This window comes from Passer domesticus, chromosome 3 (genome assembly GCF_036417665.1).
Source record: "Passer domesticus isolate bPasDom1 chromosome 3, bPasDom1.hap1, whole genome shotgun sequence".
NCBI classification, from domain to species: Eukaryota; Metazoa; Chordata; class Aves; order Passeriformes; family Passeridae; genus Passer; species Passer domesticus.
In genome coordinates this window covers 27,487,742-27,513,834 of record NC_087476.1, presented here as the reverse complement: position 1 = coordinate 27,513,834, position 26,093 = coordinate 27,487,742, and the positions used below count along the sequence as shown (strand labels likewise).

The window sequence follows — 26,093 nt, the reverse complement described above, 5'->3', positions numbered from 1 at the left end:
TGTAAAAATAGTAATTTAAAAAAAAAAAAATCAAGGAAAATTAAACAAAGCACATCAATAACAAGGGGTGAAAAAAATCAAGAATGTATACACAGAATTCACTAAATTAAGTACCAAAAAAAATAAGAATAAAAAGTGAAGGTGCTTTGTTTTTGTCAAATCTAGTTGTTTCCTAAGACTAATGGTAAACCTGATCATCTTCCTTATTGATTCATATCACATTGTATGAGACCTATTTCTCTTCAGTACGTTTTTTTCAGAACTGTCCAGTTACAAATTTAATTATTTCTTCCTGCTGGGCTAAAAGTAGTTTTCAGCTAAATGAGCAAGTTGTTTAATGAATCACACTAAAGGTTACCTCAGATAAATGTGGACTAGCCTTTTCCTAGCCAAAATAGAGCTCAGAAAATACATAATGAAATACACATATAATTGGGCATTACCTCCATTTCAGCTAATTATTTCCAGGGAAAAGACACCCTCTCCAGCTCTGTATCCCCTCCTGGATGCATCCTAGACTGTTTCAAATGCTGAAAAAGTATTTTTGGTTTGACCTTTTTTGAAACACTGAAATCCATTTTTTATATGTATAAGTGGAGAAAAAAAAAATTGTGAAAGCATGCACAAGATCTTTAACCAATATCCCAGAGATCTCATTTAAAGAAGGTTATTCTGTCAATATCATAATATGACTTACGGTGTTTCCTTGAAAGTGATATAAATTCCTAATAATTTTAGGATATTTTTTCCTATTTCAGGAGAATTCTGCGAGGTAAAAATTGACAACTGTGGTTCCAATTCATGTGAAAATGGGGGAACATGTGTTGACTATGAAGATAATTTTAATTGCACTTGCCCTATAGGTGAGTCAATTGGTAATTTTTTCTAACAAAACAAATAAAATATCATCCAAATATTTATGTTAAGAAATAGCAACATAAAAATAGCAAAGTATGTCAACAAATGCAGTGAACATTTTTATGAAGCAAAGCCCTTTTTCTCTTTGTTCACAAAATAAAACTGCCAAATAACTCTACTAGAGTGGTGTTAACTGCTAACACCCTGAACAGACATAATGTCAATATTCTGAATGAACTGTGATTAAACATTCTCTTTGTGGTGCAGGTTTTGAAGGTGAAAGATGTGAACTCGATATTGATGCCTGCTTATTCAACAATATAAGCTGTGCCCCAGGAGCACTGTGTATGGATAAATCTCATGGATTTAATTACACATGTTTATCACCATGTATTGGAAACACAGAGGTAGGATAAAGCAATATATTCCCCCCAGTGTTTTTTTGGGAAATCAAACAACTTATTCTAATAGCAGTGAGCTGATTAAGCCTCATTTCACACGGGTTTCCTAAACATAATGTAGTTCATTCTTGATATATTCTTATGCTAATTTTCCTTTTTTCTGTGTAACATATGCATATAAAAGTGCATGATCTGACTAGTCTGGTCACTGTCCCAAAAACCACGTAATGTCTGAGCTCTGCCTTTCTTGTTCTGTATAGGTTTTGTCACTGATGTTTCCTTCTATCCCGTACTTGCTGCTGCTGTATCATGAAACTTGAAGAACTTTAGGCAAAATCTCTTTGCAATATTTGATATGTTTTAAAGTTAACACATAGAAGGCTGAATGATAGAAATTTCATTTCCATTACAAACAAAAATAAAAACTATATTCAACAACAAAAAGGCAAGACTAATTTCACTTCCATGGGAGATGAAAATGCAGTTAGAAAAAGAAATCGAGATTTGCCTTGCCTCTTCAATGCTCACAGCATATGGAAATAAAAACTACTTTTGCACTTTCAAAGTTTTGTAGAAAAAAATGTATTTGTTGCATCCTTCTCACAATCATTTATGACCTTTTAAATTACATTTGCACAGGATTAAATCATATCACGGTGGGCTATGAGATTTTGGTATGGGTTAAAGTAAAATATTGTTGCACTTTTTTATTTTGATAGTTATTTTAAAAGCTCCATACACAGTGCTATTTAGCCTTCCAAACAAGTACACAAACATGATAATGAGTGTTTTACAGGCTTTATCAATTCTTTTATTGAAATATATTCACCATAAAAATATACTATGCATAGTAGGGAACATATTTACAAAGAACAATCAATATTTATGTCACCTTGAAGTCCATGAGTAGACACTTAGCAGTGAATATGAAATATAGCACTGAAAAACACACTGGCTCAAAGGTTTATCCTTAAATTGTTCGGCATCTGGTAAATTTTAACATTTTTATGATTTAAAGTGTCATACTGAGTGCAAATATATTGGCAAGTACATGGTATAGCATTATAATGGTGCAATCATCATTATGGCTAGTTAGGATAGGAAGTGATGTTGTGCCAAGGATGCTGATGGGAGCTAGTAAAACATTTTACTGTAATATTCACTTAAAATCCCTCAAACATATTTAATTTATTCATACAAACTTTTCAAATACTGTTATAAATGTCATATGGTAAAAAAAGTAATTTTATATGTATATGTATAAAAATATACACACACTTTATAAGATGCTGGATTTGGGCCTAATGTGAATAATTAGTAGATATTTTTAATGGGAAAAGGAATAGAAAATAAAATTATAGATCTATATGCTTAAGTTTTACCTGTTTCCTTGGCTTACAGATCATTAAAATTATATCATTTCCTTCTTGGAAAAAAACAAATGGCTGTATTCAAACTAATATTTTAGTATATTTCTGAAATACTGTAAGCAATAATTTGAAATTAAAGATTAGTATTAATCAAATTTCATTATTCAGCATTGAGTTCTTAATTTATTTGTTGTGGATAGAAAATAAGTATACATTTTTGCATTCTTTCATTTATTTACATTTTCAGTGGTATTTCTGTTAAGCTGAACTGCTTTACTTCTGTGTATTCAGCAAAATAGATTGAATATTTGTAATATTTTCTTATTGAACAAAAAATAGATGTAATTAACTGGGGCTTTTCTATCTCTGTATAAATATATAATGATATTTATGCATTAGAGTTTGTTTTTTTCTTTCCCAGCCCAAGAAGTAGTACACTAGAGTTGTGTTTAATTTCTTTTTTTTTCAAACAAATATTAAAAAAAAATGTAGTGAACAGATTAAGACAGGGTATCTGCCTTTAAAGTTTAAAACCAAATCTTAACTTTTTAACTAGGATAGTTCCTGCTTGCTCTGGACCAAGAATAATGAAAGAACTTTAAATAAGTAAAAATTTTTTCATCTTTAAATTAGTGACTTCCAACAGGCCCAAATTTAGCCACTATTTGTTATAACACCTTTTCTTCTGTAAGGTACTCAGGTAGACATTAAAAAGAATTATTTTTTTTTTCATTTGAATACTCAATGCATGCTACAAATTTTAGTATTTTTATTAACAGGAGCTCATGGAGAATTGAAAAGATAGCTCATAGAGAATTGCTAAGATCACTCATAATAACAAATAATTGTAGTGCAACATGATAGGCCTAAGTAACAGAATCACAGAACCATAAAACGGCCCAGGCTGGAAGGGATCTCATAAGACCATCTAGTCCAACATTTAATGGAAAAAAAAAACATTGGTTAGATTATAAATCACATTTTGAAAACCTCCAGTGACAGAGGTACTGCACCACTGAATAGTTTACATGCCTTGAAAGTCTACCCGTGACCCAAACAATGACAAAAAAAGAGGCATTATAAGATGTTCTGGGCCCCTGACTTCAAGAAAGATATTGAGGTGTCGGAGGGTGTCCGGAAAAAGGCAACAGAGCTGGTGAAGGGTCTGAAAAGTCTTATGAGTGGCAGTGAGGGGGGTGGGGTTATTTGGGTTGGAGAAAAAGATTCTCAAGGAAGACCTTCTCACTCTTTACAATTACATTAAAGGAGGTTGTAGCCACGTGGGGGTCAGCCGCTTCTCCCAGGCAACCAGTGACAGGATAAGAGGACATAGCCTCAAGCTGTGCCAGAGGAGGTTAAGGTTGGACAGCAGGAAGAATTTCTCCACAGAAAGTGCTGTTAAACTTTGGGCTCCACCACCTCCGTCTGCCCAGGTAGGTGGTGGAGCCACCATCCCTAGAGGTGCTCAAGAAACAACTGGATGTGAGACTTAATGGTATGGTTTAGCTGACAAGGTAGTGTTTGATCAAGGGTTGGATTAAATGATCCTGAAAGTCTTTCCAGCCATAATTCTATGATTCTATGTGTGATTATTTTTAGTGGCTACAGCTACATCTTACTTAAGAATTATTGCTTCCCTTAAAACACTTTTTTTTCAAAATTCTGTCAGCAATCTTAAAAAATCGTTGTTTTCTTTAGCTCTTACTATGAAAAATTCTAAAGTGTAACCATAAGCTATGGGAACTGCAAGATCTTGACCAATGATTATTGTTTTTTAAAAAGATATTTGGAATAGAAATTAAAAAGTACTTTACAATTATTTTTCATTCTCTTTGCAGTTTTTAGATGTAAATAGACTTGCTTAGCAGACATCAACTTTGTCAAAAATAAATCCCATATGAGTTAGGAACTAAACCACATGTGAGTGTTTCTCTCAGTGTCTATCTATAGCTTTATAATACTGAAATTTATGGAACTCCATTTGCATATTTTACTTGAAAATTTTCTCTTTTTATGAGCCATGATCCCATGTTGTACTTGCAGTCAAGGCCACAGTTCCAACTTTTTCAATGGAAATATCTATATGCTCAGTATATATTTAGTGTATAGAGGAGCTGCCACTTCCATGTTTGTTCTGGTCCTTATATGCAATTTTACAAAATTTCCTCATCTGTAAAAGTAAGGCAGTTTCTGTTTTCAGTATTTGTAAGACAAACATTTTATCTACTTGCTTAGTGTACCACTAGTCTAGGAAAGAATATAGGTCAGATTAAATAAAATTGCACATCTGGAAAAATTTGAATACTCGGGGACAATTGACTTTGCAGTAATAAAACCTGAAGACTATAGAAAAATTGTATGCTTGGGGGAAAATACAATATGTGTGTGGTTTTTTAGAGATGTAAAATGCAGTTTCATTTAAACTGAAGAGAATTCCACAAAATGTAAGATGAAAGAGGGGTTAGAAATAATGACTGCCACCTTATCTTGAGCATTTGACAACATGTGATACTTAGGGAAGAGACAGACATATAGTTGTATTCCTCAATTCCCGCAAAGGAAAGATAGGAGAAGAATAAAATTCTCTAAGGGCTAATTATATTTCCTGGCTGAAATAAAGTCTCCTGATTGATTTTGGAAGAAAGTGATTCTTACATTTTATCACGACTACACAAAAAGGCGGATTTGTGTTAAAGTACTTGCTGTAGACAGAAGTATGGTGGTCAGACTGACAAGAATAGACCTGTTTATGGCCTGTTGAAACATAAGATTTGTATTTAAATACATTCCATAGCTTTCATTTCAATTTAAATCATTAGATTGCACTAACACCTTAAAGGGTAGCACCTTTCTTCACAATATTAAGTATCAAAATGACATAAGAATAAATTAAACATAATGTGACAATATTGAAATGTTTGTCTTCATCTCCTAAAGTTTTCTGGATGGTTTCCTTGAGTATGAGCTTATTTGACCTATTTGAGCTTTGAGAAAATAGTAAGCATCAGGATAAAATCCAGCAAAAACATATAAATACAAAAGTAAGAAAACACATAAAAATAATTAAAAATAACAATTCCCATGCCATAGAAGGGCTATCTTTTGCATTTACGTTGAACTGCATTTTCTTTCAATATGTTGTTATAATGAATAAGTATTCCAAGGTAAGTCTAAAATTCAGTACAGGGAGTATAACAAAAATCTCTTCATTTTAAGGTCAATTTAAAACTTAATCAAAGACAAATTAATATTAAAATATTTCTGCCAATGACTATTATTATTACAAATCTTAATGACATTAAAAAGAGATTCAGACTCAATCAAACTGAAGTGGTAGTGCATTAAGTCATCTTATAGACACCATTTTCTTTAAAAACCAATTGATTAGAAGGAGGGGTCTTAATTGCATTGAAATGAATATGTAGTTATCTGTCTTCATACTGGCAAAATTTTAATGGAAATCAGAATGGAACCTAAAAAGTTAAATGAGGAAAGGAGCATTAACTCGGACTTACAATTTTCCGTAATTTTTGAAGCATATAAAAAATATTGGTTTAGTAAGTAATATTAGCAATTAAAAATAAAAAGGAAAAAAAGCTGTTCCAGTCTAAATTTATCAATCTTTCAGTATCTGCAAATTGAAAATAAAGTAGCTTCTGATTTTCCCACAACATAGATGTAATTTATAAACACATAAAGATTCAAGGATAGATTGAATCAGCATTATAATTGAAATGAAAGAAAAAAATCAGTCTTTTCCTGATAGACACACATTAAGCTAAATTATACCACACAGGAACAATTGCTCTACTCTATCAATGAAAAAATAACAGTCTAGTTCACTATTGTCCCTCCTAAAGCAAGCACATTTTAAGGGCAGTTGTAAAAATGGTACTGTTAAATTAAAACATAATTGCATTTTACCAACTAAACAATAAATTAATATATTGATTTAATAACATTCAGTATTTTAGGTTCATGGAGATGTATCTTTTAAATATTACAACATAAAAAGATTAAATAACCATATTTATTATCAATGGCTTATGCCATTAAAATGTTGGGGGAAAAAATCCAATATGTAAAGAAAAAACTCTTATGTATGTGGTGGGTTGATCCAGGATAGATGCCAGGTGCCCATCGAAGCCACTCCATCAGTGCCCTCTGCAACTGGACAGGGGAGAGAAAATTGATTATAAGTTGAGATGAGGGCAGGGAGAGATCACGTAATGATTCCCATCACATGCAAAACAGATTTTACTTAATGGAAATTAGTTGAATTTATTACTAACAAAATCAAAGCAGGATAATTAGAAGTAAAACAAATCTTAAAACCACCTTCCCCCCTTCCGTTCTCCTTCCTGGGTTTAATTTTATTCCAAATTTTCTACCTCCTCTTCCCTACAGTGGTGCAGGGATATGAGGAATGGGAGTTATGGTCAGTTCATCACATGTCCGTTTTGCTGCCACTTCCTCCTCAGGGAGAGGAGTCCTTCCCCTTCCATAGTAGGTTCCTTCCCATGGGAGACAGTTCTCCACAAGCTTTTCCCGTGTGAGCCCTTCACAAGAGCTACAATTCTTCCTGATCTGTTCCAGTGCAGGGCTCTTCCACAGGATGCAGACCTTCAAGAACAGGCTGCTCCACCATGGGTCTCCCATACGGGCACAACCTCCTTTTGGGCACCCACCTGCTCTGGTGTGGATCTCCTCCAAGGGCTGCAGGTGGATCTCTGCATCCCCCATGGATCAATGTGGGCTGCAGGGGCACAGCTGCCTCACCGTGGGCTGCACCAGGGGCTGCAGGGGAATCTCAGCTCTGACACCTGGAGCATCTCCTGCCCCTCCTTCTGCACTGACCTTGGTGTCTGCAGGGCTGTTCCTACCACATGTTCCCGCTCTCTGCTCTTCTCTGGCTGTACTTCTGTGAAATAAGTGTTTTCCTTCTTCTTAACTCTGTTACCCCAAGGCTCTACCACCACCACTGATGAGCTTGACTTTGGCCAGCAGTGTGTCCATCCCAGAGCTGGCTGGCATCTGTCAGGCATGGGAGCAGCTTCTGGCTTCTCAGAGAAAACACCTCTATAGCATTCTCTCCACTACGAGAACCTGATCATGCAAACCGAACAGTGTATTTGTAATTCTCATCTTCAGGTATGTAAAAATGGAGGTAGTTGCTTCTACGATGAAGAAAATCAGAGATCTCACTGTGTCTGTGCTCTTGGATGGACTGGAAACACATGCCTGGAGAATATTAATGACTGTGAGATAAACCAGTGCCAACATGGAGCCACATGTGAAGATGGAATTAATAAATACAGGTACTAATGTTGCTTTCTGTGCAAGCCTTCATAAAGTGTTTTATGCCATATGAAGATATTTTGACTTTCAGAAAGAATTATAAAGGATGTTGTTAGTGCAGTAATATAATTTTCATATTAATAATGCCATGGAATAGTAATTTTCGTAAAGAATATACATTCAGTAAAACTGTGTATTCTGAAGTGTTGCAGGAAGGAATCACAAATATTCCTCTTTGCTGGTCAAAGAAGTTAAATCAGCTATGCAGAATGTCACATAAACAAATAATCTATTTTATTAAATGGCAAACTCTTTTTGAGCCTGGACTCTGTCATAAGTGGATTATAAATATATGAATGATAATTTATTATCATTTCAGTTATTGAAAGAAGCATAAACTATGTGTTCTCCTAAGTGAACTGTAACATGCTGTAGATATTTAAAAAGGAGATTTTATAAAATATGGTGAAAAAATAGATGGGGAAGGTTTTCTTCAATAAACAGAATTCAGCTGTTCTTATCAGACTTGAATTATTTATTTTTCCTCTACAAAATCCAGAAAAAATAAAACTTCTCCATAATACCTGCAAATTTATTTTGAAAGACATTATTCTATGCTGTGCCATGCCCTGCTTAGAAGCACTGTAATTAGTATGCTTTAATGTTTCTACTTAGAAAATATTGCAATTGTGCATAAAATAAAAATAGAAGCAACTAAAGATATCTTCAACTTCACTTCTGTTTTCAAAGTATCTTCTGTAAAAATAATTAAAATCACCAAACAGGCACACAAATGGAGAAAAGTGATTGATTCTCAGTATATCAGAGTTAAAGGAGTTTTTTGTCAAAGAATCTTTGCAAAATAAACATCCTTCCTTTTTTCCACCTTGCAATCAACTCTTGTATCAAGTTACTGGACCACATTTTAGCACCTTGTTTAACTGTTAAATCCGTGGCTTTCCTTTCTTTATTAGGAAAATAATTCTGATAGAAGTACAAAGCTATGTTTGTGTTGCAAATTCCACTAGCATTTAGTGAGAAATTAGTAGTTCTGAAGATATCTCGTAATAAAGAACTTTTGATTTTAACTTGATAATCCAGACTGACTTTACTGACAGAAAGCACTTAATTCTTACTTTTTCAGTCATTGAAAGACAAATTAAATTGACAGATCAGTCTGTTTATATAAGGAACAGCAAAATACACCATTAAGATCTGAATCTCAGATGCTTGGTTTTGTTAGCAGAGAACTTGGCCCCAAAAGAAGACAACTGGTTATTTTGTCAAGACAAAGTGTATCAACTTAACTGTAAAATATCAGCTCTGTTGAAAGAGTGTGGTGGTTTCTCAATGACAGTGAAGCATTTTTTTAGTAACTAAACTATGCCTGCCTTAAAAAGAATGATGTTTGCCAAGTTATTGTTAGAAAGTGAAACAAAAATAATTTTCCCTTTCCAATACATGACTAAAACCAAAAGAATACAAGAGGAAATGCTGAATGTAAGTACACATACCTTTTCTAAAGATTTGTAATTGCATTTCTGTCCAAAATGGGTATAATTTTTTATCAAAGTATTTATCAAGAGCTGGTTTTGATGCAAAGCAGTTTCAGGAAGACATAAGAGAACTGTCAGCAGAATATATGGAAAATCAAATGTATAAGTGCCATAAAGAACTCTACAGAGATCCATTTTTAAATCTATTACACCCATTCAAAATCTCTCTTAATGAGTGCAGAAGATAGAGATATGCCAACATTTTATGTATATTAGAATTTAATTAAATAAAATTACTATAAAACTCTAGACCTTTCTCCTAGTTAAGAAATCTTAAATTTTAAAATATTGAATTTTGGTCATAATGTATTTTTCTAGCGGTAGCTGATATAGTAATGCTAACACTAGGAAATCTTAGAAAATATCCAACTTTGATTCAGGAACATCCCCTTCCTGTAAGATCTCGTTTTGCCAGCCATCATTTTTTTTCCAGATGGGAAATAAGCTGTCAACAGAAGGAAATGTCTCTAGCTTTTTGTCCCCTTACTTTGGCATGTTCTTTTTCTCCTCCCATTTTGAAATACTGTTCCAGACTGTAGTGTCACCTAGAGGTATATTTATATATATGCAAAAAATTTCCTTTGAGCTCAAATTGGGGAATTGCTGTAAGTAAGGAAGGGGACTTTTAAATTTTAATACAGTGTAATTCTCAGCTAGGCTGCATACTAAGATCCTCATAATTACAGTAAGAAGTCTTAAGAGTTTTACTCCTTTGGTTTAGTGAGCCTTTTACAACTAAAGTGGCCCCAATCACAGTGACACAAAACCTGTAATTAATTCAAATTAATTGTTGCACTGCCAGCTGCGTCTGTGCTGTTTGTGATACCATGAAGTAAGTCAATCAGCATGTGTTTAAAATGATAACTTCAAAGAATTGTTGCTCTTGCCACTGGATTGATGGTGTAGCTGTCAATATGAATCTGGCAGACACCATGCAGTAGAGTAATTGCATCCACATGCCAAAAGAATCTCTTGACCTTTGCTTACATATACATGAGAGAAAAAAAGACAGATAAGATTCATTACCTCAGCAAATAGAAAATGTTTCTAGATTAAAAAGAAAATAATAACAATTTTTTCTCTTCTAAAGAACCTGCATTGTTTGATTATGTTCTGCATAGGAGAAGAGAGAGAACTGATTTAATATGCTTCAATGAGAAGCATTTAATGAACAATTAACATGAAAGAGATCTTTGAGAAGTATAATGTCCTGTTTTGAGATCCAAGGGGAAATTTATTACTCTGATTTATTCACCCTTGTAATTTTTTTCTTGTCAATATTACATTTTGGAAAACCAAGATCCTAACTGAAATAAGACAATAACAGTAGATACTTTACTATTGTCTGTTCAGTGGAAAGGAACAACAGAATGAAAAGACCCAATTTAAAACTCAGTGTAGTTTCCATTACCTGTCCTGTTTCCCATTTCTTCAGTCCGGTGTGTTCAGATGAAGTGCTACATTTATCACAAACCCAGGAATGCAAGAAGGACTGGGAATGTTGAAGCTGTATTGCAGGATTTACCACTGTTTAAAAAGTCATTATGAACTAATATATTTAAAAAATGTATTTTAGTCAGTAGCTATACCTCTGACATCAGCATTTCCTTAGTTTTTATGCAGGAAAATGTCTCATTAAGAAATTAATTTTGGTGTATGGTAAAACTTGAACTGTCAACACATTCTTCAGCATTCAGTATACAAATTTCAGTGCACACAATTAAATAATTAACTAATCTCAGTACAAAAGAGTAAAGTGACACATTCTAGAGTAAAATGCTTTAGAAAATGAAACACTTCTTTGCATGATGCCAGCAAGATTGTGACAAGTAAACATAAATTAGATGATTTCTGAGTATCACAAAATTTAAAGCTCCTATTATTTTATTCATCCTTGACTTTTTCCATTTTCTTCCAGCTGGGTAAATTGAGCTGTTTGATTAGAATATTTTTTTGTATCTAATTTTCTTTTTACAAGTTTATTCATCCTATACTATATATGCAATTTGACTGCAGGACCTAGTTGAGAGTGCCATATAAAGTTAGTACTGCAATATACACAGTTGTCTGCAGCAATAATAGGCTTCTTCCAGTAGAGAAAGAGGAGAAATACTTTTCCTCATTTCTAGAACTCCAAAAGATGGGTGAATATATGTCACAATTTCTTAGGGAATACCTCTGCAATAAGTTATACCACAGCTTTTCTGCAGAGAATAAAGATGCATATAAAAAGTCAAAGTGAAATTAAATAACCTTTATGACAACTTATGTGTGTACAGTTCACATTTCAATGGCAAAAAGGGATAATTAATATGAATAATTGCAGCTAATATGCTTGGACAAATACTAAGAAACATATATATATATGCATATATATAAGAATTATAAATATGAAGAAAAACATATTAATATGAAAATATGGGAAAAAAAAAGTAGAGGGATTCTGGGAAATCTTTGCTAACTCCAGGTTTTAGTGTTCCTATATGCCTCTTGTATCAATATAGACAATAGCAAGGTCATCTACTAGCACAGGTTAGCATAGACACATCTTCAGTCTGGTCTTTGCCTTTTTGCAGTCGCTTTAAAGATTTATTTGATGTACACAATTATTTACTCAATAACACAAGTCACACTACATCTTTAGTGCAGGCAGCCTATGGTGACAGCTTGACAGCTACACTGCCTGGACAAACCTGCACCAACCGATTTTCCCACACATCTGCCATTTGAGACCTTTAGTGATAAAATGGTGGTAGAAACACATTCCATCTGTGCCATAACCATTCTCATTTTAGCAACACATTCCTTCTTAGACTAAATTCAATGTCTGTCTTTGCATCTCCACTTAACATTTATTTCACAAGTATATCAAATTATCGTGCAACATTCACTATGTTTCGGCTCTGGAACAGTAACTTACAGTCATCTGCATATATGTGGGAGCACAGGGATCCTCAAATGACTTGCGTTTGCTGCTCACTACTAACATCCATGTTTGTAGCAAAAGCATTGAGGTATTTGTTTTCTCTCTTAGTATCTCTTACCCTCAAAATCTTGCTGTGGATGAAAGAGGACATCCGTGAAGCTAAGAAAGTTTTGTTGTTCCCATTAATTCTAACATAAAACCTTTTCAAATGCTGGTTCTCTGGTGCCATGCTTCTGCTTTCACTGTTCCCCCATTTTGTAAGGCTGACATTTTAGTCCTCCTTAAGAAAGAGGCTGTGGAGTTGTCATTAGCATTTCCTGGTCTCTGCTGGGAGGTCTCACACACACACTCCAGACAGGCCATCCCAGAGCTGAAGCTGGAGCAGGAGAGGAAGGAGTTACTGACTCCAGCACAGGGACTGTCTCCCAGACAGACCATGGAGAGCCTCTTTGCTGAGTTGCCAGTGCACAGCTAAGTTGTCCCTCTGATACGGACAAAATACAAGTTCCCTGAGCTAGAAATACACTTACAAATAGAAATGCTGTTATTGTATGTATCTATATACAATTTTTTTTAAAATTTATTGTAGAGAAACATTTACGCTTCAAATCAAATAAGACTGAACATCAAGCCATGCCTCAAAACTTCTGATATCATGCTGAGTATTTTAGTACTGCTAAAGATAATAAAAAGAAAATTAATTAGAATAAAAAAATATAGTAGTAGTAGTAATAATAGTAATAGTAATAATAACAATAATAATAATGGTACAGAACTTAATTATACTGTTGTAGGAGATGACTCATACTAAATTAAAATACATCCAGGTATAATTTCACTAGGAAAAACAAAGTGCATTTCATTCTTAGCTGTTTTTGATTTCTTCAGACACCAAAGCACTGAAAAACAGGATATTCACGACATCATTACTTGTAGTATGGAATCAGAAGAATGAAACCTAAACTAGAAGATTCTACATCACATCTGTTTATATGTAACTCTTCTTTCATCTCTGAAAATAGACTATACAACTAGTAATAGTCAGGAAAGGACAGAAAATTCTTCATCCTCATATTTTTGTTAAGGAGAACTCTAAGTTAAATTTTCCATTCAATGCTAATGATAATAATCATATTTTCAAGGAATGATTGAACAGTTACATTTTTACAGTGCACACACTAATTGTTACTGTAAAAAAAAAGGAAATAAAGTGATCAACTGCACCAGGAAGATTAATATGATTAGTTGTTTACAATAATATTGTAGACTGATTCAGAAAATGTGCAACTAAAGGTAACGAAAAGCACACCTGCTTTTAATGTTTATGCATAATGAAATTTTATGCAAGTCAAAATTTATATTCGGCTATAAATGTAATTGTCTAACACCACCTGCAGCCAAGCCCAATGCAGTCACTCACTCACTCCTGCACCAGCAGGATGGAGAAGAGAATTGGAAGGGTAAAAGTTAGAAGACTCATGGGTTGAGAGAAAGACACATTAACTGGAAATGCAAAAGCCATGCACACAAACAAAGCGAAAACAAGGAATGAATTCACTGCTTCCCATGGGCAGGCAGGTGTTCAGCTGTCTTGAGGAGAGCAGGGCCCCATCACACGTTAACAGCTACTTCAGAAGACAAATGCCATGAGTCAAAATGTCCCTCAATTTTCCCTCTTCCCCTCACTTGATATACTGAGCATGGTGTCCCATGGTCTGGAATATCCCTTGGGTCAGTTTGGGTTACCTGTCCAGGCTGTGTCTCCTCCCAGCCTCCCATGCAGCCCCAACTTCCTCACCAGGCTGGCAATGTGAAAAGCAGAAAAAGCCTTGGCTCTGTGTAAGCCCTGCTCAGCAATTACAAAAACGTCTCTATATCAGCAACTCTCTTCCCAGCATAAATCCAACACAGTGTATTGAAACCAAGAGGATGAGTACTATTCACTGTGAAGATTAACTCTACAGCATTCAAAACCAGCACAGTAAAGTATGTATGATATTTTTGTGTACTCCATTCCCTTAAAAATGAGAAACAGAATCAACTTGCATGAGAAGCTCTCAAGAGAAGGGAGAGATTTCTCATTTACTAAGAAGAGACTGAGGCTGGAAGAGAGAATGCAACAGATATATATACTTGAGTCATTACTGCAGTAGCAATGGATCTGTAGAGCAAAAATGGTAGTGATGAAGGGCTCACAACCACGCTAAGTGAGATATGGAGGGCTTACTTCAAGCAAGCTCTATTTTGGTGCATGGACTAAAAGCCCATTAGCAGTTGGTGTCCATTAGCTGTACTCCAAGGCACACAGCTCCTGATTTAGTTTCCATATGTCTACCATAAAAAATGCAGCACTGTAAACAAGGACAGAAGCAAAGAGCCACATGAGCATTCACTTGTGTTAAAAATAAAGGGAAAAATACTCTTTCTGCCAGATGGATCAGTAGAGAAAATTACTATAATCAAGGCTTCTTTAACTTGTTAGTTCTTTCCATCTTCTGGGTAGCATCTCTGTGGGTCAAGAATATGTATTATAGTAAAATTACCTCATGTGTGAGGACACCTCTGGACATGTTAAGGAGAGGATCAATCAAAGAATATATTGCCAAGTAAAAGGAATTTTCTAATTTTATGAGATGTGGGTCAGCTATGAGATGATCCAGATTTGTTTTCATTCATACAGCAAAAGAAAACAAAAAGGTAGAAAGGGTAACCATGAAAAAGTAATCTCTGGCCTTACATGATTTAGATGTCTGTCTAAATTTTGGAAAAAATACTCTGAACAATTTCTATAAAATATAATGAAAAATATCTATAGTATTCTGTAGATACTTTTTCTTTGCTTAGGCAGAAACTGTAACTTTTACTGCCAATGACAAAGCACTTTTTGATACACAAATACTGATTTTATATCCAAACAAGTTGTAATATTGCTTATTCCTAGAGATACTGTAGCAGCTAACCATTTTTTTCAGAAAAAAACAATTAAAATGCATAATACTCATATTTATAAGAGTTTTCTCTTTCAATGTTTTCATTTGAAGCTTAATATGAATATAGCTCCTACTTTTTCTAATGTAAATAGCTAAGATTTTAATTTAATTATTGCTAGCAGTGCATGTGAAATGAAGTTACTTAGTGACTAATTAAAGGTAAGGAGAGAAGATTGAAAAAAAATTGTGATTCATTTGTGGGTAATTTAAAGGCAGAGTATTGTTAACATTATTAGTGATAATTGACCTATATATTCCAGACTAGTGATTTAGTTGTTTTTTTTTCCTCCCTCCTCTCCTCTCATTTCAATAACAGGTGCATATGTCCCCTTGGTTACACTGGCACATTTTGTGAACTTGATATAGACAACTGCATTGGAAACCAGTGCTCTCAATATGGATTCTGCCAGGACCACTTGCATAATTACAGCTGTTACTGTGCGCCTGGATATGAAGGACCCTTCTGTGAAGTTGAAGTTAATGAATGCTCAAGTTCACCTTGCAAAAATGGAGCTACTTGTATGGATTTAAGTGGCCACTTTTCTTGTCAATGTACTGCTGGGTTCACAGGTAAGTTTTGCTCTTTTGAAGTGCCTTGTATTATAGATGTGTTTGTCCCGCTCTATGCAAGCAATGTTTATATGACTGTTTAATTACAATTATATATGAATATGCATACATTTGTGATTATACATTTCACTGGAGCTTTAACTTAATTGATATTCTTATGTTGTGCCTCCTAACAGTTCCCCAGCTGACCTTCCCTCCTCTAAATGCACAATTCTGAGTATTAGCTTTGATTCTGTTGGGAAAAAAATCAGTGAAGTTCCAAAATACAGTTTTAATTGCAATACTTTAATTTCACAGTTATGCAGTCTTACATGTTGTGGCTTCAGTCATACACAGGCTGATAAGAACAAATGTTTTGGTACAGAACAGGAAAATGTGAGCTTAAGGAGGAATGAGATCAGCAGTACCATCTCTTTGCATGTACAGAATATAATCAGATATATTTGAGTGAGTTGTTCAGACTCCCTTTCTATACACTGGAGGAAGATAGGGCATCTGTCTGTCCTAGACATCTTTTCTAGGAAGAGATGGGCTGTAGATTTCTGCATTGCATTAGAGAAATCCTACACAACCTGATGCTCTGATTTTGTTTTGTACTAATTTCTGTTTTGCGTGAATAATAGTAATAGTCAGACTACATGTGGGAGACAGAAAATAATTTTGAATATAGTAATACCAAAGTGTTGCATTTCCAGCCTTTAGTCTATATCACCAAGAACAGGCAATTAATACTCCAAATGCTTTTCTATTGACAATCTGTGCTACCACTAACAAAGGTAAAAATAAATAGCACAGTATGCATGGTGTCATGTGTACTAACTAGACATAAATTTACAGTTTCTTCTTCCAAGCTGTTTATGGCTTTTGCTCTAGTCCAGAGTGTGTGTGTAGTACTAGATTTTTAAGTCCAAGTTAAACCACTGAAATACTAAGTAATAATAAATTCAATGCTATTTTTTGTTATATAAAAATTCATTATATTAATTATATTAATTATATTTTCATTATATTGTATTCTGGCTAAATACATATACTTTTAACATTTAAACCCTAACATTTTTAATTTCAAATATGTTTATATTCATTTAGATATTTCATTTACATATATTCATTTACACATTTATGTACATGATCTACATTTGCAGATTTGCTGTCCTCAATTTTAGTTGATTATACAAGCTCTTGGTAATTTTCTTGCATATTTAATAAAAGATGTTTCTTCCTGTTCATGCTCATTTATTAATAAATGTGCAATAAAACAGAGAATTGTCCCTAAAGTGACTTAAATTACATTATGATAGCAGAACTGTATGCCTGAATAGAAGTGAAGAACACAGTACTTAGCTCACCTGTGCAAAATCTAACACAATGTATTTCCATCTTGCTGCTTAAACTTCAAGCCTTATTTTGTACTTTGCTGGACTTCGTAGGGAACTTCAATACTAATAGAGGGTGGAAGCAAGGACAGGTAACCTGTCAGGAAATAGAGACACACTATCTGAGCACGCAGCAATAAGTTTAGGAAGGGAGAAGATCAAGTTGAATATGACAAGAAATGTGAAAGACATCAAAAAGAGTTTCTATGAGTATGTAGGTGACAAAGGGAAGAGAAAGGAAAATGTAGTCCCATTCTTAATGAGACTGGACGTGGAAAAGTTTGAGGTTGTAAATACTGCCTTTGTCTCAGTCTGTACTGGAAAAATTGTCCTTCAAAAATCCACCATCCTGGAGACCAGAGAAAGAGCTGAAGCAAGTAAGACACACCCTTGATAGATGAGACACATGTCAGGAAATACTTAGGCAATATGTATGCCTATGGGCCCTGTTGGGATGCACTCACAAATCGTACCATCATAGAATTTTACAGTTATTAAAGCAGAAAAAAACCTCTAAGATCACCCTGTCCAAATGTTAAGATAGGACCACCATGTTCACTGCTCAACTACATCCCCATGTGCCCCATCCACATACCTTATGAACAGTTCCAGGGGTGGCAATTTCATCACGTACTTTAACAACCTTTTCCAATGCATGACCACCCTTTTAGTGAAGCCTTTTTTTCCTAATATCTCTTCTAAACCTCCCCTGGCACAATTTGAAGCCATTTTCTCTCATCCTGTCACTTATAATGTGTTAAAAGAGACTGATGCCCACCTTACTACAACATCCTTTCAAGCAGCTGAAGAGGGTAATAAGATTCCCCCTCATTATTTTCTCCAGCTCAACAACCCCAGCTTCCTCTGTTGCTCCTCATATGAGTTGTGCTCCATACCCCTCACCAGTTTTGTGCCTCTCTTTGGATATGTAATTACATGAGAGCTGGCAGATATCATGGCAAAGTCACTGTCATTTAACATTAATAGATCATATTGATTAGCAGAAGCACCCAAAGAATGGAGGAAAGCAAATGTCACTTTTCACGAAGGGCAAAAATGAAGTCCTGGAAAACTTCAAGCAGTTCACTGTTTCCTTGATCCTTATTAAGGTAATGGAGCAGTTAATCCTGGAAATCATGAACAAGAAAATTATCTGAACTAATCAGCATGGTTTTAGGAAGGGTTGGTCATACTTAACCAACTTGATAAACTTCTGAAGTGAAATGACTACCTTGTAGATGAGGGGTGAGCAATGTGTATTGTCCACTTTGACATTAACAAAGTTTTCTGTGTGATCTTCCACAAGATCCTCATGAAAATGCTGATGAAGTATAGGCTGGGTGAGTAGAGAGTGAGGTGAACTGAAAACTGGAGGAGTGGCCAAGTTCAGAGGAAATGTTTGTTATGGAATAAACCTTTCCAGAAGTAACCAGTGGTGTATTCCAGGAGTCAATAGAGGATCCAGTCCTTTTTAACTTCCATGAGGAAAGGCTGAGGAAGCTGAAACCCTTCAGCATGAAGAAAAAAGGCTCAGAGAGGGATCTTATAAATGTATACAAATACCTGAAGGGAGGGGGTACAGAAGATGGAGCCAGGCTCTTTTCACTAGTGCTCAGTGACAGAACCAGAGGCAATTGGCACAAAGGGAAACAGATGCTGCTATCTGAACATCAGGAAATACTTTATTACTGTGAGGGTGACTGAGCACTGCCACAGATTGAACAGGGGGCTATGGAGTCTCCATCCATGGAGATATTCCAAGTATACCATGTACATGGTTCCGTGAAACTCGGTCAGGGTGTTCTGGCTTGAATGGGAGATTGGACAAAATGACCTTCAGAGGTCACTTCCAATCTCAACCATGTGACTGTTGCTGTGGGGAATTGCTTATATAAATGGTATAATTATATATTGATGGAAAACCCTTTAAAAGAATCTTTATCTTTTCACACAATGAGATATTATATAATTGCATTTTCATAGAAGTAAATTGAAAGAAAATAGAAATAACATAATGTTACCCATTAGGTGTAAGACATTACCACATGTACTGAAAATATTTTCTGATGTTTCAGAGTATAAACCACAAACAATTAATAAAAAGCTGTTTAAACTTATAAAAATGTTATCACTACCCTGGCAATTACATTTTCATAATCTCTGAGGGTTTATAATCCTGGGATATTTTTCCATACAAAACAGATTTTAAGTTCAGTCATAATTGCATGTTATGAATCAGTGATTTTTATCTCTGTGTACAACTAAAAACCCCACATTTATTCTTATCTCATTTTTGTGTGTTTGTTATGTTGTTCCTCTGTAATTTAGCTTTTTAACAAATCCAGATGTACTCCGTTTTTCTTCATAAATAGTAAATTCACTTTCAGATTAAATATCAAATTCCCCTTTTCTGCCTGTAAGAGAACTTCACACATGTCAAACTTGAAAGTTTTCAGTATGATTTTAAAAATTAAGTTAATAACTTTCCAATATTTTTTAACTTTTTTTCATGTGGTGACTCTTTATATTGCCATCTTCTGGTTCAGTCCTTCTAACGTAGCATAATGCTTCAGAGCAATTCCTAGTTCACATTCAGATTAATTCCTAGTCTGTCCTTTCTCCCATATCTTTGTGGTAACTATATCTTAATATATAAATCAATGTTCAGCATTAAATAATTCCATCTTTCATGATGATTGGTAAGTCTAAATAAATAGCACTCTATTTACTTCTTCAAATTATTTGGAAAAAAATCCCATATTTAAACATGTCCTTCATTAAAACTCTTTTCTATTAAGATGCCCACAAAAATGTGAAGGCAGTTACTCTAGGCAGATAGGCAATGTTGACTCACTGGTTTCTCTTGAGGGTTTGTATCTTTGTAATATTGATTGTGGAGTTAAGGTTTGGGAAATCTCTTCATTCTGAATATATACTGTACCCCACATAGCAAAATATGGTCTGTCATTGCTTCACCTGTGTATAATTAATAAATAACAATATTAAAGCTCATCAGTAATGTAGGACTCACAGTGACTTTTTGAGTTTGACATTCATATATTCTACATGTCATGCTCTTCATCATTCTTCTTTTTGCCCAAGAAGGGAAAAATAGCATGTGGTCTTTTTGAAATCATTCCATTACTTTAAATTTCTGGGCTTTGTTTTTACTTTTTTTATTCCACAAATACACAGGAGAAGTCCATGTGATATCTGCAGTCTGAGAAAATATTTAGTTTTGTATTTACAGTACATTATTAATTGGTTTAGCAGTCATTGGATGTTTTTAAATAGTTTCCTCCTTCTGTAATAGGTGTGGATAGTATATCCTCCATGCCATCAAGTAAAACAAATCTTGAAGGAAAGTACTTTAAGTTATGTGAAAGCCAATCCTTTTTGACACAAGTAAGTTTAAGAAGACTTAATCCCTTACACAAATCAAGTCTAGAACAGCTGATGGACACCCTAACGCATTATGATGACTGAACCTCTTTACAGGGAGCAGCAAGATCAAGGCTGCTCCATGAGAGGAGTCACAAACTAGAATCCAAGTTTCATCGCAGTGCAATGTTGCCACCACTAAGCAAAGAACACTTCTGCAGCATTTACACAGAGAAGTCAGAAAAAGTGTCTGGTAACAGGGTCCCTGGCAAGCCCCAGACAGCACAAGCAATGGATCAGATCCAGGATCCAGCTAGGGAAGCAAGTTAGAAGAAAAAAGCCTTACAAGAGCACTCTTGAGACAGAGAGGGAAGCAGGATTGGAAATCAAAATATCTACAGAACAGTTAAGGGCAGATCAGGGTACCCACAGGTGAAGTCATTGACAATGGGCAGGGTCTGTAGGAAGCACATTGGTGGGTCTGCTGCAGACAGTTTGGGTATATTAGTGCTCTCAGCACTCTGATAGCTGCTTTATAGGAATTGCCTGAAGCAGGGTCATCTGGAAAACATGAAATCATTTGTTTTGCTGACAAAGGAAGGCAAACAGGTTCATTTTTTTCCCCACACCTGTTCTGCATTTGAAACACCTGCTTCCATTTCCATTCGTACATTTCTTATCTCAATAGTAGACCATCCCAGAAGCACAGCTCATGTCTGTTCCCTCATTTCCACCACACATCGAGGCTGGGCTGGGCTTGCAGCTCAGGGCATTGGGTAGTGCAACCTTTTCAGGGGCTTTGGCTGGCTTTTGCTGCTAGGGAAGATTGATTATTGCTGGCAGATTGTGCCAGAGCAGCCTGTCAGATGTACAATGTAATCCCATGGACATAGATGAGCTGGGCTCAGGGCAGTCTACATTTGAAGAGTCATAGACTTTCTCTGAGTTAATACTCTTTCGTGGAAGCTAGGAAGATGGAGTGGTTTGACACATGATATAAATTTTCAATCTGTAATAGACATTCACAGAAAGGATTACTCTGTATGAGGTAAATAAAATTAGATTAGTTTTGGATTTTTAAGTACTACAATATCTTACGCAGATAAGACCTCAAAGTAAATTTAAAAATGATCAAGTGTGTAGAACAACATAGTTAAGAAAAAGAAATGTCTGTCAAGTACACTAAAGCCTCACCTGGACCGTCTGTCTTTCTTATACATAACTGCATTTTCTGCAAAGTCAGCAGAAGCATTACTCAGCTTGATGCATCTCTTATCTAACAGAATAGCTTAGTTGCTTAGCAAGCAACAAAATATCACAATTTGTTATCAGGTACATTACTGGAATGCTTTGCAATTATACACATTTTATAAAATGGTGGACAGTAAGACAGAGCTGTTGTGAAGACAATCCTCAAATACACTGATAATATTTTGGCTACTTCTTGAACTTTATGAATCCCTTGTGGTTTGCTTTTTTTTCTTTCTTTTTTTTTTTTTTAATAGTACTTCATTAAGTTTACATTAAGCAGAATTTTAAATCATTTGCTTTTCATCTGATTTTGGAATAGAAAGGTCAATTCTATGTCTTGAGTATCTCAAGTAAGGAGTTTTACTTCAAAAATATTCTTAAACATCCTTTTCTTCATTGTGGTCATTCTGTTTTCCTTTAGATTGTCAAACTTTATATTTCATTTTGTCTATAAAACAATAGTTGGTATAAACAGTATTTAAAATAAACTTTGTATTTTTATCTTTTTTCATGTGTTTTGTGATTCAGACAGAAATGTCTGAATAAGAGATAAGAGACTTAATAAGAGATACTTTAAATACAATGTATATTATCTTAAGAAAATAAGCTCTCAAATACAATTTTATTCTAATTTCTGAATGAATTTCAGATATTTATTCTAATCTCTGAATATTATATTTGAGAACAGTTTGAAATTGAACTTATTTTGATATCAAAAAACCCTCAATTTTGTGGATACTCTACATAATCTAACAATAGTTTGCTAAGTTCAGATAAAGTGCAAAGTTAATGTCTTTAAGTTAAGCAGAAAAAAGGCATCCAAATTTTGAAATGTTCAAACTTTCCATCTAGTGGTCTTATTGAATTGCACTTCTGAAGGTGAGGAATATTCAATGAGAGTTCATCCATCAGACTTATGAAACTTAATTTTTTTTCTTGTTTTTTGTCTGTAGTTATATTTACCTGAGAACTTCAGAGTCCCTCCATTTGCTAAAATAACATGATTATTTTAAAGAGAGTAAGTGATATCAGTAACACTTAGGATGATGAAATATGTTTGCTAATTTTTTTAGTAATCACCTTCTCAGGTCCTTATGCTCTTCTCAACACCTTTGTGATCCTGCAGAATAATGTCTTGTGTATCATCAATGTGCTGGTAGAAAATGTTGCTGTTAAAGATCAGGCAATGCAATTTGCAAGTGACAGACTTTCCTGTAATTATCTGTTATATATTTGAGAACACTGCAATTTTATACAGCATAAAATATTCTATAGCATTAATCGAAGTATTAATTTTTGGCTCATGGTAATTTTTAACATTCTCTTTGTACTTCAGAATTGGTGATATGATGCCTTTAAAATGTATAGGATCTCAGACCTAAAGCTATGATTTATTAAATAGCTAATTAAATGTTATGTTTTACTAGTAATTATGTTTGGAATGTGTTGTATTAATTTAACCTTAAAAGCATAAACCAAAAAAAAATTATATTAACGTACTTTGATGCTGAAAGTAATTTGTAGCCAATTAACAATTTTTATCTGACTTTCAATGAAGGTTCTCATCATACATTTCAAATGTGTAGTTGAGGGGAGCTGCATGCTGAAAACAAAAAAGGCTTCTCTTATCTGTCCAGCTTTTTTCATGTCTCAAATACTCAGAAAATATGGTCTCACAGTAGCTTCATAGAGTCTTTGATTCTCTCTGAAATATTTTTAAATACTGCCCACATATTACCTTTGTACTCTGAGAACATGAATTCCTAAATTGCCCCTTGCATGATATCTTAGATATCATCAGTATATGATGATGCTCTCATTCTATTATTTCCCTTGAAACTGCATTTGCTTTAACCTTTAAGAATTCAGGAGATGAAAGAATCTGTTTCAAGGAGTTTTTTCTCATACATGCTTCAGCTTGCCCATGGCTTGTGGCCAGATAATTTACTTCTGCAGGAAACTCTGTTTGTGCTATTTGTGCTACTCTCCACCTGCCTAGCCAGAGGAACAGATGCCAATGCATTTTTATTTATCTCCCTCAAAAGAGATAAATAGTAATCCAACCATAATCAGGGACCTGAACTGGAAAGAAAAAGGAATGCAAAATACCAGAATTAGATCAGCAAGGTTGCATATAGTGCCATTACTTTATCAACACTTCAAAGAAAATTCTTTAAAAAATTAAAGAACTTAGAAATTAATTTATATGTTGGCCAGTCCTTGCTGTAATGCTCACTGGTGCCATGGCATATGTTAGACAGCATTTAGCAGCTGCTCTTAGCAGAAAGCTTTTTAGATTACTGAGTTACCTGAACTCTCCCTGGACTATGCTTTTTCTCCTCCTTTTCATACATATATCTTCAAATCTTATGGAAAATGCAGAGTATGTTTAGAGGCAGAAAAAAACCCAATAGGAGCCCTTCTATCACAAGCTTATGTGTGGAAGAGAATCTTAGTGCTTCATTTCTCCAAAGAAGACCTTTTGTATCCAATAGACACAGGTTTTGAGAACCAAGAGTCCTGGTTCATGAGATGGCATGTAGGTGTGCTGCAGAGAAGAGAACAAATTATTTTCACCATGGAAAGAATTCAGAGGAATATCAGTATTTGGTTTCTTTTTATCTTCTGCTGGAAGATACACAGAAAGCCCAGCATGCTTTCCATACTGCTGACTTGTTATAACTACTGAACGTGATTTACCTCCATATTCCTGTGGCTGGATGTAGTGGGTTGACCATGGCTGGACATCAGGCACCCACCAAATCCTCTTCATCACTCCCCTCCGCAACTGGATGGGAGGGAAGTTATAACAAAGGGTTCATGGGTTGAGACAAGGAGGAATCACTCACCAAATACCATCACAGGCGAAACAGACTAGAATTAGTCTGTTTTAATATAGAGATATTAATTGAATTTATCGCTAATAAAATCAGAGCAGGATAATGAGAAGTAAAATAAGACCTTTCAAAACACCTTCCCCCACCCATCCCTCCTTCCCAGTTCTACCTGCTCCCTGCCAACAGCACAGGGAGACAGGGAATGGAGGTTATGGTCAGTTCATCATCTGTGGTTTCTCCTGATGCTCAGGAAGAGGAGCCCTTTCCCTGCTCCATCATGGGATTCTTACAACAGGAAATAGTTCTCCATTAATTTTTCCAACGTGAGCCCATTGCATGGGAAATAGTTTTCCTCAAACTACTTCAGTGGGTCATCCTTCCATGGCAAGCAGTCCTTCAAGGACAGGCTGCTCTAGTGTGGTACCCCACATGGTGACAAGTCATACCAGGAACCCTGCTCCTCCTCTGTCCATGGGTCTGCAGGTCCCTGCCAGGAGCCTGTTCCAGCATGGACCTCCCACAGGTTCACAGCTTCCTTTCAGGCACCACCTGCTCTGGCATGGCTCTCCTCCAAAGCCTGCAGGGGCACAGCTGCCTCACCATGGGCTGCACTGGGGGCTGCAGGGGAATCTCAGCTCTGGCACCTGGAGCACCTCCTGCACCTCCTGCACTGACCTTGGTGTCTGCAGAGCTGTTCCCCTCACATATCCTCACTCAGCTGTTCTCTGGCTGCAGTTTCAACTGCATAAGCACTTTTTTTCCTTCTTCTTAAATGTCTTATCATAGAGGTGTTTACCAACATCTCTGATTAGTCCAGCCAGCCTTAGCCAGCAGCACACCCATCTTGGACTTGGCTGGTATTGGCTTTCTTGGACATGGGGGAAACTTCTGACACCTTCTCCCAGAAATCATCCTTGTGCTCCTCCTTCTACCAAAATCTGGCCACACAAACCCAATACATTGGAAATAGCTTTTCCTGTTACTTATGAAAATAATAATTTTTGTAAATTAAAAATATTTTTTCACTTTACTTCCTAGATTTGCTCTTAATTATTTTGTCCCCTTTTATCTGCATTTTGCCTTATTAAATGTTCTTTAGTGATTTGTTCTTGCTCCTCCTTTGTCCAATACTACAGTACCGACAACTTGCTGTAGAACATAGGCTGAACTGCTCTGTTGCAAATAAATGTCTGTAAATTAGTATTGGCCTTATTTTCATAGTCAATGATACTTCACAATTCCATTTTAAAGGTGTCAGAGAGCAAAATGAAAAGAAATT

The 26,093-nt window shown here is 35.2% G+C and overlaps 1 protein-coding gene across 5 annotated transcripts in view; it reads left to right on the top strand.

Moving 5' to 3' along the window:
* EYS (eyes shut homolog) overlaps positions 1–26,093 on the top strand; it is a 797,842-nt gene that overhangs the window by 164,432 nt on the left and 607,317 nt on the right. For all 5 annotated transcript variants that reach the window (XM_064412283.1, XM_064412282.1, XM_064412281.1 and 2 more), the window contains 4 exons: positions 759–863; positions 1,126–1,265; positions 7,781–7,947; positions 15,716–15,969. In XM_064412283.1, the coding sequence (XP_064268353.1) occupies positions 759–863; positions 1,126–1,265; positions 7,781–7,947; positions 15,716–15,969 (666 nt within the window). The remainder of the gene's footprint in view (positions 1–758; positions 864–1,125; positions 1,266–7,780; positions 7,948–15,715; positions 15,970–26,093) is intronic.